Source organism: Acinonyx jubatus, chromosome D2, assembly GCF_027475565.1.
Source record: "Acinonyx jubatus isolate Ajub_Pintada_27869175 chromosome D2, VMU_Ajub_asm_v1.0, whole genome shotgun sequence".
NCBI lineage: Eukaryota > Metazoa > Chordata > Mammalia > Carnivora > Felidae > Acinonyx > Acinonyx jubatus.
In genome coordinates this window covers 85,587,111-85,600,300 of record NC_069393.1, presented here as the reverse complement: position 1 = coordinate 85,600,300, position 13,190 = coordinate 85,587,111, and the positions used below count along the sequence as shown (strand labels likewise).

The following is a 13,190-nucleotide window of genomic DNA, read 5'->3' as shown; positions in this document are numbered from 1 at the left end:
AGGAGGAAGGAAGGTTTCCTCCTGTCCTGGCAACAGCCCAGCCAGTGAGAGGTAGTCATGGCCTAGCCAATGAGAGACTGCCAGAGCCCAACTAAGGCGGGACTGCCATAACCCAGCCAATGAGAGACAGGGATTCCACTGAGCCACTTAAAGAAAATTACAGACCGCCAGGTCCCCAGCAGCCCCCAGGATGCCCGCAGAGGAGGGGGTTGGCGGACAGGGTCCACAGCTTGGGCCTCGCCCTATCCCTTTGCAACCCAGGCCCTGCCTCCTGGCCTTGGCTCCACCCCTGACACCTGCCCTGGCCCACGGAGGGTCTGTTCTTCTGGAGGGTTCTCCAGATACTACTTCCGGCCGGTTGGGAGGGCGCCTGGCGCATGCCTACCGCCTTCCTGGTCCTGGGAGGGGCCGGAGGGGGGGCACTTGCGGCCCGGGGAGGTCCCTGCAGGACCCCCATGCGACCCCGCACCTCGGCCCTGCTGTCCAGGGGACCCCAGCACGGAGTCCCTGCCACAGACTCGGGGCGACTGGCCCCAGTTCCTGCCGCGGGCCCTCGGCCACCCCTGCGTGGGGACAGTGGCCTGGAAGTGTGGACGCTGCCGCCTGCGGACCGTCCAGAGGGCCGCAGTGCCAGCGGAAGTTCCGCTGGGTCACGTGTCACTGCCCACCAGGGAGCCCAGCGACAGAGGCCCCAGCTCCCTCCAGGAGAATTTGCATCTTCAGGGAGGCGCATCCTCCTGGGAGAGTCCACAAGGGTGCTCGCTCGGAGGGGCAGTATCCCTGGCTCTGTCCTCCAGGGCAGACAGTCTGGGTTCTTCTCTTACCCAGAGGGGGCAGGAAAGGCCCCAGGGCAGGCCCGCTCAGGGCAGGGAATGTTGGAAAGGACCAGAATCCAAATGTGGCCCCTCCCTTCAAGGAGGGAGCTGACAGATACAGCCTGGCCCACTGCCCCCACCTGGCCAAGCCCAGGGCTGAGGAGGGATGTGACAGTGGAGCAGTGAGGGGTCCGGAAGCCAGGCAGGTCCCTGGGAGCTGGCCTTGAGCGTGGGTCTCCAGCTGGGGCTGTGGGTTTACTTTTCCTGTGGGTGGGTACAGTGAGGGACCAGACTAGGGCCAGGGCCGGGGACCAGCGAAAGGTAGGCGTTGGCTCAGGGAGGTCTCAGACTCCCTGGGAAATAACTTCCTGTTAACAGGGTTCAAGGTGGCCCCAGGGCCCTGAAGCGGCCACACTGACAAGACCCTTAATCTGAAAGTCAAATACACTGTGGTTTTCACTTCGGGACATCTAATCACCTCAAACCCAAACAAGCTTTCCCCTGATCTTATCTAACTACAACTATGGACTTTGCTTTATTGGTAGCATTTATTTCTGTATGATTTTGTAAAATAAAAAATGCAGGTGATATTTTAATTTAAACAGTTGAATCCCTTCTCTCTGGTGGTTTTACTGAAAGGAGGTTCACATGGCTGTCTTCTTCACGCTGCTACGATAACAACGGGGTGGCAACAGCCACAGCAGAGGGTAGGAGCCTCTAGGCCCAGGGCAGCTGGGGGGCAGGGGCCGTGCCTGGTGTTGGGGAGTGTGGTGCAAACACAACCACATGGCCCTGACACATCTCCGTTGGTAAATCAGATCCCCCATGGCCTCTGAGTGCAAGCTGCCGAGGGCAGGGGAGGAGTCACGCATGGGGAGGAGGCCGATTTAGACCTCGAGGGAGACCCTCGAGGGCAGGGGAGGAAGCCTGCCGAGGGCAGCTCGAGCTGCCCCAAAGCTGCCGTTGCACCGTTTGGCTGGGCCTGTGTTTGAGCAGAGCGTGGGATTTGACACCACGTGGCCCCGGGTCCAAATCTTCCTCCCCTACTTGACAGCTGGAGGCCCTGGTCACCAGCTGCCAGGGTGCGGAGGAGAACGGGCCCCCAGGGTACATGGGGGCAGGACGGAAGTGCGCCTCCGACGTGGGAGCCACTGGCCGTGTGTAGCAGCTCTTCTATTTCAGTGGTATGAAAATGTCAATTCCTCGGTCACGTGGGCCACACCTCAAGCGCTCCGTTAGCCACACATGGCTGGTGGCTGCCCTGATGGATGGTGCAGATCTGGAACATTTCATCGTTGACGGCAGTCCCGTCAGATGGCATAAATCTCCACACAGCGGCAAATGCGGGTGGCCCCGCAGAACTGTGTTCACGGAGGACTCCTCCTCTGCCTTCTGGGTGTAGGGACCTGAGTGTCTCTGCCCTCCATGAATGCTTCTCTGTGACCTTGGCTTTCTGATGATGCAGTGGCCCCTGCCGGAGAGGGGAAGGATGGCCTCGGTCCCGTGTTCCAGGGCTCCCCTCCTTTTGCGTGGCTCAGAACAGCCATGGGGAGAGCACCCTCTGAGGCCACCCTGCATGAGGCCCTGTCCAGCCCTGTCGCCCCCTTGCACGCTTGTCCAGATGCTGATAAGACCCCTTCTCCTGGAGCGGGTTTGTGGGCACTGGGGCCGATGGGTCACACACCTGCCAGAACGGGGTTCACGCGGTCTCGTCCCAGGTGAGCGTCTCGGCAACCTCAGGTTTTAAGGTTGGGTGTGAAGTTTGTCAGTAACACCTCTCACGCTACTGAACCACAGACTGGTTCTTTGGAAAGGACCATTTTGACTGATTTTAAACTAAATCTATGTGAATTAAAATTCACACAGAACGGGATGATGGAGAAGAAACATGGGAGCCGGGCAGCACGGCCATGGCCACACTTGGCAGAAGCAGAAGGCGTCCTGGACCACGGGCTGAGCCGGACTGGCTGCGTCTAAATAAAACACCCAGGATCATTCGAGGTTAGGCGTTTCCCCTGGCCGAACCCAAGTGAGGGTTTTTTTCATCACACACCATGGCCCTTGATTTACACAGGCCTGAAAGCTGGCCAGTGCTGGGAAGGAGACAGAACCACAGTCGGAAGGAAGATGGAAAAGCCAGAACTTGTAGGCAAAGAGAGAAAAGAGGGATTGAAAGAGCAGACCTACGCCGGCCGACTCCATCTTGTTCTGTGTCCTCCACCTTGAGTGACTATGTCCCCGACATGGCCCCTTTCCGGGAAAATCACAGAAACCTCAGACCACGCCTCCTCCCCTTGAGTAACCTCCCGCTCACCCGTTCAAACTTCCCGATCAAAACACGCCCGGCCACCTGCGTAACAGGACTCCTACCCTTCCCCAGCCAATCGGCTGAGGCCACAGCCATTACCTCACCAACTGCCCCTAGACCCCTATAAAACCTTTGTGCTTTTGAAACTCGCTCTCTCTCCCCCGGCATCTCACCCCTGCGTCGGTGCAGGTAGGGGATTGAGCTCGAGCTAGCTCGAATAAAGGCTCTTTGCTTTTGCATCGGACTCGGCTCCCTGGTGGTCTTTGGGGATCACGAATTCTGGGCATAACAGGATGAACCGAGATCAGCACCATTCACCTCAGCACTGAAAGCAAAGCCCGTTTTAACAGCAGGCGAAGGGCAACAGAGGACCTCCGCGCTGCGTGTGCCGCCTCGGAGATGCTGCGGCCACGCGGAAGGCCGGCTCCCGGCCCCCACTCGCGGCACGTGCTGGGGCGCCAGTCGGCACGCACTGGGTGTGCAGGTGCTGCTGTGCGGTCAGGGACGGATGGAGGGAACATGATGCCCTCTGGTTGACCCCCCCACCCCAACGCCTGACCTGTTGCACACTCGCTCTGTTTGGGCAGCAAATGTGGAAGTGTGTCTAATGGTTGTTTTATACCCTTCGAGTTTGTCTGGGGCTCCTGTTTTGAAACAGACACGGTGGTTCTCAGAGAGAAACGTGAAACCGGCGGCCTGATCCAGCCCACCCACGATGCAGACAAGGGCACAGGAAACTCACCTGGCGGCATTCGGGTTCCAGCAGAGACGCCTTCCCGGGAGAGCAGGAACAGAAGGGAAAACACGTCACTCCACAGCTTCCCTCAAACTGCCTGCTTCCTGCAGACCGTCCCCCGCGGGAGCCGCCCGCTGAGGACCACGGGACCGGGCCCCACTCTCAGTGGTGGCAGGCCCGGGGAGCCTCGTCCCCACCACAGGGTCATGGTCCGGATAAGAACGGACGCGGGCGCCAGCAGCCTCCTGGGCTGAGCACGTCTCTGAGCCCACTTTCAAGAACAGTCTGTGCACGGTGCATGGGTCACCCACGCTCGCCAGGGGGTGCATCTCCCTGCAAGGGGCCACCACCCCGAAGACAACACAGAATTGAGGACAGGGCCCCGTCAGCCTGGGCCAGGCACTCGCACAGGTGAGAGCCACCCTCTGTGGCCCTGAGTTCAAGGGGCTGGAAACAGGGCAGCCGGTCCATAGCCGCCCAGCAGGCGTGACCTGTGATGTCAGAGGACATGACTTGTGACCGCAGAAGGTGACCTCCGACACAGGTGGCACAGCTGGACTTCTCATCCCCCCATCCCCACAGCTGTTGGGGGAGTCGGTGTGGGCACTGCGAGCTGCCCTGGCTGCCACCCTTGTCCCCCGGGTCAGTGGGGCTTTTGGGTCGCGGTCCCGCTGTGGCCAGGGTGGTGGGACGGTGGTGGGTTGGGCTTGAGGGGCGGGCGAAGGGGGCTCCCCAGGGATGCTGCCCGTGTCTTCTCTGTCACTCAGAGCTTCACCTATGGTGACATCTGCAGGTGTCAGTTCAGGTCCCCGGGACCAATGGTCGTCGCTCCCCTTTTTTTCTCAACTAATTTTAAAATTTTTATTTAGAAATTTTTTTGTGACAAAATAAACATAACATAAAAGTTACCATTTTAACAAATTTTCATCGAGCTGTTCCGTGGCATCCAGTGTGCTCACCCTCCCCATCCCCAGGACTGTCCCATCCTGGAAGGTCTGTCCCCCATCAGACATCAGGTCCCTGTCCCCTCCCCTGTCCCTGGCGCCCACTGTCCTCTCTCTGTGACTGTGAACGTGATGGCTCCGGGGACCTTGCGAGGGTGGAGTCACACCGGGCCTGTCCTTTTGTCTCTGGCTTCTGTCACTGGGCATCATGCCCTTGGGGCTCCTCCGCGCGTGACAGGTGTCTCCCTCCCGCGAGGCTGGGGGATGTCCCACTGTGCGCATATCGTACATCTTCTTTATCCGCTCATCCGCTGATGGACACTTGGGCGGCTCGCACCTGCTGGCTCCTGGGAACACCGAGCGCACGCGTCCCCTCGAGACCCTGCCTTCGGCTGTTCCGGGTGCACAGACGTGGGGCTGCTGACCCACTGATAATTCTGTGCTTAGGTTTTGGAGGGATCGCCAGCGTTTTTTGCGGCGGCAGCGTCATTTTACGTTCCCGCCAGCCGTGCGCAAGGGTTCCAGCTTCTCATCTTCCCAACACGTGTTCTTTTCTTTCTTTTCCAAATTCTGGTACCGGCCACCCTACTGTGTGTGAGGTGGTGCCTCGCTGTGGTTTTGATTCGCTTTTCCCTCACGACTCACGACGCTGGGCAACCTTCTCGTGAGCTTGGCTATTTGTGTGTTTTCTTCGGAGCGATGTCTGTGCAAGTCCGTCGTCTGTTGTTCAGTGCTTGCAGAGTCCTCTGTGTTCCCCACGTACTCTGGAGCCCGAGCCTTTCTCAGGCGTGGGATTCGTAACTGTTTTCCCCGGTCTGTTGGTGGCGTCCTCTGATGCGCAGGTTTTCATCTTGATCACGTCCAGTGAATCTATTTTTACTTCTGTTGCCTGCGATCTTGGTGTCGTGTCCAAGAAATCATTTCCAAATCCAGTGTCACCAAGCTCCTCCCCTGTGTTCCTCCATGGGTTTTAGCTCTTGTGCTTCGGTCTCCGGTGTTCTGGCTAATTTTTGAAAGTGCCGTATGGTCCAGGCCCGATCGCTCCTTTGTGCAGCTGGACACCTGTCTTCCCAGCGCCGTTTGCTGTGCGGACTGCCCTCTGCCCTCTGCCCACTGGCCGGGCCTGGCGGCCTGTCAGCACTCGCGTCGGCGGGGACTTGTTTCGGGCTCCCCATCCTGCCCCATGGGCCTGTGCGTCTGTTCTGTGCCGAGACCACACGGTGGGGACGGTGGCAGCTTTGTGACAAGTTCTGAAACCAGAGGTGCGAATCCTCCACTTTTGTTCTTCTTTGTCGCGATCGTTTTGGCTGTTTGAGCTTCCTTGAGATTCCACGTGAACTTAAGGGTGGGTTTTCAATTTCTTCCAGAAGCACCGTCGGGTCATTGCTCTCCTTTTGGGTCAGCCACCTGTCTCAGTGCGGACGTGTGGGTACGCGCCACTTTGAGCCAGAAAACAGACCCGCGTGGTTCCTTTAGTTTCTCAGACTGCTGCCACTCCGGGCACCGGAGCTCTGTAGCTGCTTCCTCTGACTTTGGACGTCTCCCGTCTTGTTTCGTCATCTCCTTACTTTCTGGCACGAGATGCCCCAGCTCATCTTCACACGTCCCGGGGTCGGTGACTTCCCCCCGGAGCCCTGGTCCCTCTGACTGGAGGACAGTGTGCTCACTGCTGCTTCTGGGCCCTATCAGCAACACAGCTGGGAAGTGTGCACGCGTGAGTGTTCCGTGAAGCGTGTTTGTTCCTCACCGCCTCCCAGCGCTCACGGTCTGTGGGTTCTTCTCATGGGGACGAGCATTGGGACGCTCAGGATCCTGCGTCAGGGGAAGCTGTTCCACTCTTGGTGACGAGGCCTATGCTCGTCTTGGGGTGTCATGAGCCGTGACCCCGTCGCTGGTGCCCGCTCTGTTTTCTCACCACCTGTGCAAGCCGCGTACCCTCCGTTTCCCATGACCGGGAGTCTGATGTGGCCCACAGTCGTGCTGGCACCTTCTGCCCCTTGTAGTCTGTTCACTTTCTATTTCTGGGAAAGGCCCCCGTGGGTGCAGAACCAGGGCTGCCGGGGCGAGAACATCCAGCAGCTCCGAGGGCAAATACACGTTACAGGAAAGGAAGTGCGAGCGAGGTCTGCAGGCCCCCCAGTGGAAGGAAGGGGACCGTAGGGCCTGGGAGCTGTCCTCTCTGCCCGCGGCACTGGACTCCAACACAGTGGCGTGAAGCTTCCGCGTGGTCCCAGAGGAGGGCGCCCTACATGGGGGCCACCCTGCGCACTGGGTCCCCACGGGAGGCCCCCAGCGCGCGAGGCCAGGCCTCCGAGTCTGTTGCCTGAGGCGGCACATGCAGGGCCTGCGGCGCGACGCCGGGAGGAACGGCACGGCTCCACAGGGCACGGCCGCCGTCCACACGTGCGCCAGGACCAGGCAGGGCCCGTCCTCTGTCTAGCGCAGGGCTGAGCAGTGCAGCCAAGTTGAGGCAGTGGCCGGAGGCCAACAAGGCGAAAACACCTGGGAAAGGTTCAGATGGTGCTGTGAGGGCCGGGGCGACGCAACGTTTCTGGGGCTTGTGCTTGGAGGCCAGAGGAGGTGAGTCAAGCAGGGGCGGGTAGAGGCGCCAGGGCAGGATGCTTGAGCACTGACGGTTCCTTCCCGTCTGCTCTGCTGGTGGGGGGAGGGGGGGGTCGCACCTTGTGTGCCTCCGGGGGAGCCCCTGGTCCCAGGGGGAGGCTACAGCCCAGGTCAGAGCGGCTGGTTATGGGGAACCTCGGGTCCTGATCTCTGGGGCGCTGCCCTCACCTAAGGACTGGCCTGGCCTGGCCACTCTCCGGTTTGTGCCCTCCTGTCACCCTGCTGACTCGGGAGGAGCCTGGGCTGCCCTGACCAGGATAGCGCGGGGGGAGGGGTGGGCTGCTCACAAGGGAAGCTCAGGCCGGGCCAGATGGAGCCCGGGGCCGGCCTGAATGGACTGCCACGGGCAAGGCGTCTACGGCACTTTTCTCATCGCGGTGGGTGCGCTGCCCAAGGGGCGGGAGGCTGCCTGGGGGGGAGGGAGCTGCACCTGCCTGGCCCGCCAGAGACACGGCCCGAACCCCACTGTGGTCGCCCTCACGAGGTCCTCTCCCGCCACGCGTGGACCACTTGCCCAGCTCACAAAGAGACAGAAGCCATTTCCTACCCCAGATGTGGAGGGGGTGCCCGGACCAGAGGGGGGCGCTGGTGGCGGGCGGGGGCCATGGAATGGGGCACGGGGAGGGGCTCTGTGCACACCATGCCCCACTACCTGCCGCCATGCGGGACTTGCACCCCCTCCCCCAGCACCGGGCAGCGGCCCAGGACTCACCGGGCTCTGGGCGTCGGCATCCATGGCCCCACCGGCTTTCTGCCTTGCCAACTCCTGCACGTAGCTGTAGACGTCAGCGCCGAAGCAGTCGGCCTCGTAGAAGGCACTGCACCAGCCGGGGCTGCAGCTCTGGAGGTCCGCCGGGCCGGGGTTCACGGCCAGGCCGCCGTCCTTGGGCCGGGGCAGCCGGGCCACTGCCTCGGGGCCCCCACCCTGCTGCCCGTGCTCTCCGGCTTCCGGCTGCTGTTCCCGCTCGGCTTTGACAGACTTCTGAGGCCGGAATCCCACCTCAAAGTTACCCCGTGAGAGCTCGTCTGCGTCCACGTCGGACAGTGGTGGGGGCGGGCAGGGGGCTCGGCTGATGCGAGCGGTGGCCGGTTTCTCCTTCCCTGCACAGGAGAGGATGGCCACCCTCGAAAATGCAGCTCGAGTGGCAGGGTCCATCACCAACTCTTTACAGAGAAGCTGACTGCGCTCAGACGAGCCCCTCGAGATGGCAGGGTGCCCCCCTGAAGAGGGTTCTGAGGGTTCAGGGCAGGGGTCCTGCCTCCCAGGAGGATCCCTCAGATCCCCTCCCAACACGGGCTGTCCCGGGGTGGGGGAGGAGACCCCTGGGTCGTGAGCTGCTTGTGTGTAGATGAGGAGGAACCAGACTGGACGGAGGGCCAGCAGGGCGCTGGGGGCCCGGTGGGCGCCCTCACTTTGCTCTCAAACTTCCTGGAGTGCGCACATGGAGAAGGGTGGGGTGAGGTGCCTGTGCTCGCCACCCGCTCTGATGGCCATGATACATGTGATCACAGTCACGCAGCCTGACTCCTACAGCCATGCCCCACTCCCACGGTATCCGTGAAATTACACAGATTTCCGGCATCCTGCAGCCTGTGCTAACAATCCAGGAAAATAACCCTCAGACTCTTTAACTGGCACGTTTCCAGGAAAGAAGCAAAGATTTGTCCCATCACTAGGCTGCTGGCCAGCGATTCCAGGAAGCAGAATGTGACCCCCCGGCCCCCAGTGCACTGGGCTCCTGTGTGCCACCCACCTGCGGGCGTGGGAGAGCCCCCCTTCCTGGCACAAGGTCCCCAGCTGGCAAGCCCTGCTCTGGGTGCCTTTGAGAGGACACTGGGGTACCCGGGGGCAAAGGGAAGCCTCTCCTGGAATTACCCAGCCACGCCAAGAGAGTCAACGTGGACCCCACCATGGAGAGTTCTTGCCCCGATGGAGCCCATGTCTTACCCGCCCCGTGCAACGATGGCCTTTTGCTGGACAGTGAGCAGCCACTTGGAGCGCTAGTCCCGTCACCCTGGGGCTGTGACACGGCCTCCTCTGAAGCGCTGCCATCAGAGGGAAGGATGCTTCAGACGCCCCTGTGGCCCGGCCCGTCGGCCCCCCACGACGCCACAGCTTCCCTGAACTGCTTTCCAGCAGGAGTCTCTGGGCGGATGTGCAGAAGCCCCCAGAGCTCACCCCACGTAAACACACCTGGGCTGCGGTGGGGGCCCACCGGTGACCTGGCCCTCCCCCTTCACCCCCCCCCCCCCGCCCAACACACACCACTTAGCAGAGGCCCCACCCAGCTTCCCGAGGACACCCTGACTGCGGGCCACAGGCTGTCACAGAGCACCCTCCTTCCAGAACAATTAAGGGGCCCAAATAATTGGCACAGGGCTTTCTGGAGGTCAGTGCTGTGAGAATGAGGGGCGTTGGCTGCCTGCGGGCCTGTGAGTGTTGGGACCCGGGGGGGGGCAGGCACCGATTTGGGGTGTTCAGCGGTGTTGACCTGTCTGCACGGGGCGGGCAGTGAACACCGCAGGGCGGTCCCGCGGCTCCCACTGCCTGGTGTAGTCACGGGGACGGGGGCGGGGAGGGCTGTGGGTGTGCCTGGGGCTCAGGGACTGGGTGTCGGGGCATCGGGCCTCTCCAGGCACCCCCCACATCGCTGTGGACAGTCCTCCAGGAGGGGGTGGGCCAGCCCCGGCAGAAGAGCAGCAGGGCAGTCTCTGAAGGGGCGGGGGGCGGGGGGACAGCACAGGGACGGTCTCCATCCACCTGCTGTCATCCAGCTCTGACCCGTTCCCTGGGGGGCGTCCTCCCCTCCGGGCCCCGGGTCACTCCGCCTCCTCGGGCCGGTACCTGAGCAGGGGCTGTGCCTCCCACACTCTCTCTCCCTGCCCATAGGAGCCCGGCAAGGGGGACCCGGGTGGACAGCCGAGTCTGGCGAGGGCGGGGAGCTGGAGCCCAGGGGGGTGGGAGGGGACGCAGGGAAGGCAGCCCAGGGCTTAGAGGAGGCGGAACAGGGCCCCAGGGTGGGGGACTCACTTCTCCGGGGGCGATGCCCTCCCGTTCACCACGTGGAAGAGATTGTGCAGCAACTGTTCCCCCCAGTACAGGTCACAGAACTTCTCCGAAATGGCCCCACAGAACGTGGCGTAGGTGAGGTCTTTCAGGGCGTAAATGTATTCCCCTGGGTTTGCAAAATGACAGCGGCCAGTTACCACGTGGGAGAGCACCTTCTGTGCTCCCCGCTCTCCAGGGCGGAAGGAGCTGGCAGGGGGCCGCGCGGGGGCGCCAGGGCTCTAAGTCCCTCTTCCTGCCTAAGACTCTGCTGCCGGCCGAATCCTGGGGGGCTCAGCTCTGCCCCCTGAGCTCTTGGTGCAGATGGATGAGTGGGGGGCCCCCTCTTTGTGACGACCCCAGTTCCCCCTTCACACGGGCCCCCTACAGTGTACTGCGTCCCCCCATGGCCTCTCCCTGGTCCTGGGGCTGCTCCAGGGAGCCCTGTGGTCCCCCCCGTGATACCCATGATCAGAGCCTCCAGCCCGTTGTCCAAGTAGCCGTCAAAGGCAAACTCCTCCTGGATGAGGCGCATGGCCTCCTGCAGCGACGGACAGGCCGTCCTCTTCGGGAGGGGTGAGGCGTCCACACTGGGCGGACAGAGCTTGCGGTCTGCTGGCAGGGGCCGCTCACGGTGACTGTCTGGGGCCTGGTCATCCTGCTCTGGGACCGAGGTGCCCTTGGGGCTGTCTGGACTCGCCTTGGCCAGGGAGGGGTCCCTCGGGGCTGACGGGGGACCCCCCGGCTCCTGGCCTGGGCCCTCAGTGGCCTTGCTCCTGGGCGGCTTGGCTGGGTGACCCAGGTCGTGGCGGGCTGCACTGGACCCTGGGGGCCGAGGCCTGAGGCCCTCGGAAGAGGCTCCAGGCAGGGCTACTGGGTCTGGCCCTTGCTCCGTGGGGGGCACCTGTGCCTTCAGGGGTGGGACAGCCGTAGAAGATGCGGGCATCGCTGGTGAAGCCTCCTCCGGCGGGCTGGCCGGGGCAGGGGGAGGGGTGCAGGGGTTCCCCTGGCCCGTGTCTCTCGGCACGGACTCTCTGAGAGGCTCTGGGGCTGCTCCCTGTGGTCCGGCACCCGGTACCAGCTGGTCAGGAATCTGCTGGCTGGGGGCTGCTCCATGGGTCTCGGGAGCCTGCTTCGCAGCGCCCTCCCGGTCCCTGAGAGCGCAGAGAGAAGGAGAGAGCACTGAGGAAGGGCTCGGGGACCCCACCAGCTCCGGGGTGGGGTTGCTCACCTGGCGTCACCTGCATCTGGTGCCAGTACAATGGGCTTGAAGTGTGTGGCTGCCGAGGTGAAGGCGGCCGGCAGGGAGGCGGCCGCTTCGCAGCAGGAGGGTTGAGTGGGCACGGGCCCCTGCACTGCCACCAGCCTGCTGTCCCCTCCGACCTGAACAAAGCCTGGGGACAGACTCCGCGTGAGTGCGGGCCCCGAGATGCCCTGGAGCAGCTCCCACCTCTGCCATAAGGTGCGCTGGCTCCTCCCCGCCCCCGCGGGTGCTGCACCCCTCCCCGCCGCGGGGCTCCAAGGGGACTTTGACAGGCCTGAGGTGGCCGGGGTCAAGGCTGGCGGAGCTGGGAGCCACGGAGAAGGCCACGGACGGGAGGAGGGGGTCTTCTTTGTGCTGCAGGATGGGGGTTACCACCCAGACATGACAGGCAGGCTGGGGGGAAGACGGGGCAGGACGGGAGCTGGGCAGCGGCACGTGGATGTGGACACAGGAGCGTGACAGGGCCGTCAGACCAGAGGTGGACAGCCAGGCTGCCAGGAGGTCCTGGACACCCTGCTCTGGGGCCCCGTGGTGGCTGCCTGTGGGTGTCCGCTCAGGGCTGGGGGGTCAGCAGCGGGGGTAGCCGTGGCGTTGGGGGCAGGAAGGGCCAGGCCCTGGCGGCTCACCTGAGCTGGGCCCGGGAGGCGGCATCGCACTGGGGTTCAGCTCCACCACCGAAAGAGCGTTCTGGAGGCCGATGGTCTCCTCCTCCTGGTCAACCTGAGGCAGAAGAACAGGATGGCCCCAGTCAAGGTGAGTCCAGGGGCCCGGCGGTCCCGAGTGGATGCCGTGGAGCGCTCCCCGACTTTTCAGCGGAGCTCTGAGCTGGCACTGGCTCACACACTGGACTTGCTTCTCTCTCTATTTATTTTTCAGATTTTATTTTTCAGTTATGTCTACACCCAGTGTGGGGCTCAAACGCACAACCCTGAGATCAAGAGTCCCCTCCTCCCCCGACTGAGCCAGCCGGGTGCGCCCTGGTTTGCTTCTCTTTCCAATGGGAGCCTTGGGGGCGCTTGCTTCCTAATTCAACAAAGTGTGGGTAGGGTTCTAGGGCACCGTCGCTGCGGGGGAGTGTGTGTGCCTGTCTGCCATCCACGGGGCCCGCCGGGTCCGCAGGCCCAGGAGGCTGACAGCCACCTGTGCCTGAGGGTCACTGTGGGGTATGCCCCGCCCCTTCCTAAACTCGCCCTCCACCTGCACAGTAAACAGCAAGAACAAGCATCCTCGTCTCCCCAGGGCCCGGGCCCCAGCACAGAACTGAGGGGGCTTCACATACACTCTGCAGGGCACCATCTTACCTTGCAGGTGGACGCCCTCAGGTGGGCTAAAATCTTCCTGCTGTCCATGCCTCGCTGAAGGAGGTAAGTGCTGCATATCTGAAAGAAGGAGCCCAGCCCCGTGTCCGGCATCTGGGAGGCCGCAGGCCGGGCCCACGTCACTCCAAACATAGAG

General features: G+C 62.7%; 1 protein-coding gene across 2 annotated transcripts in view; it reads right to left on the bottom strand.

The window, feature by feature from the left end:
• KNDC1 (kinase non-catalytic C-lobe domain containing 1) overlaps positions 1-13,190 on the bottom strand; it is a 65,618-nt gene that overhangs the window by 15,949 nt on the left and 36,479 nt on the right. The window contains exons 11-18 of one of the 2 annotated variants that reach the window (XM_027063464.2): positions 13,037-13,114; positions 12,362-12,455; positions 11,703-11,865; positions 10,937-11,625; positions 10,457-10,601; positions 9,374-9,471; positions 8,138-8,526; positions 3,866-3,895 (exon numbers count right to left, since the gene is read on the bottom strand). In XM_027063464.2, the coding sequence (XP_026919265.1) occupies positions 3,866-3,895; positions 8,138-8,526; positions 9,374-9,471; positions 10,457-10,601; positions 10,937-11,625; positions 11,703-11,865; positions 12,362-12,455; positions 13,037-13,114 (1,686 nt within the window). Of the gene's footprint in view, positions 1-3,865; positions 3,896-4,862; positions 7,306-8,137; positions 8,527-9,373; positions 9,472-10,456; positions 10,602-10,936; positions 11,626-11,702; positions 11,866-12,361; positions 12,456-13,036; positions 13,115-13,190 lie in introns of those variants that run through there. The other variant, XM_027063466.2, reaches the window with a different exon arrangement.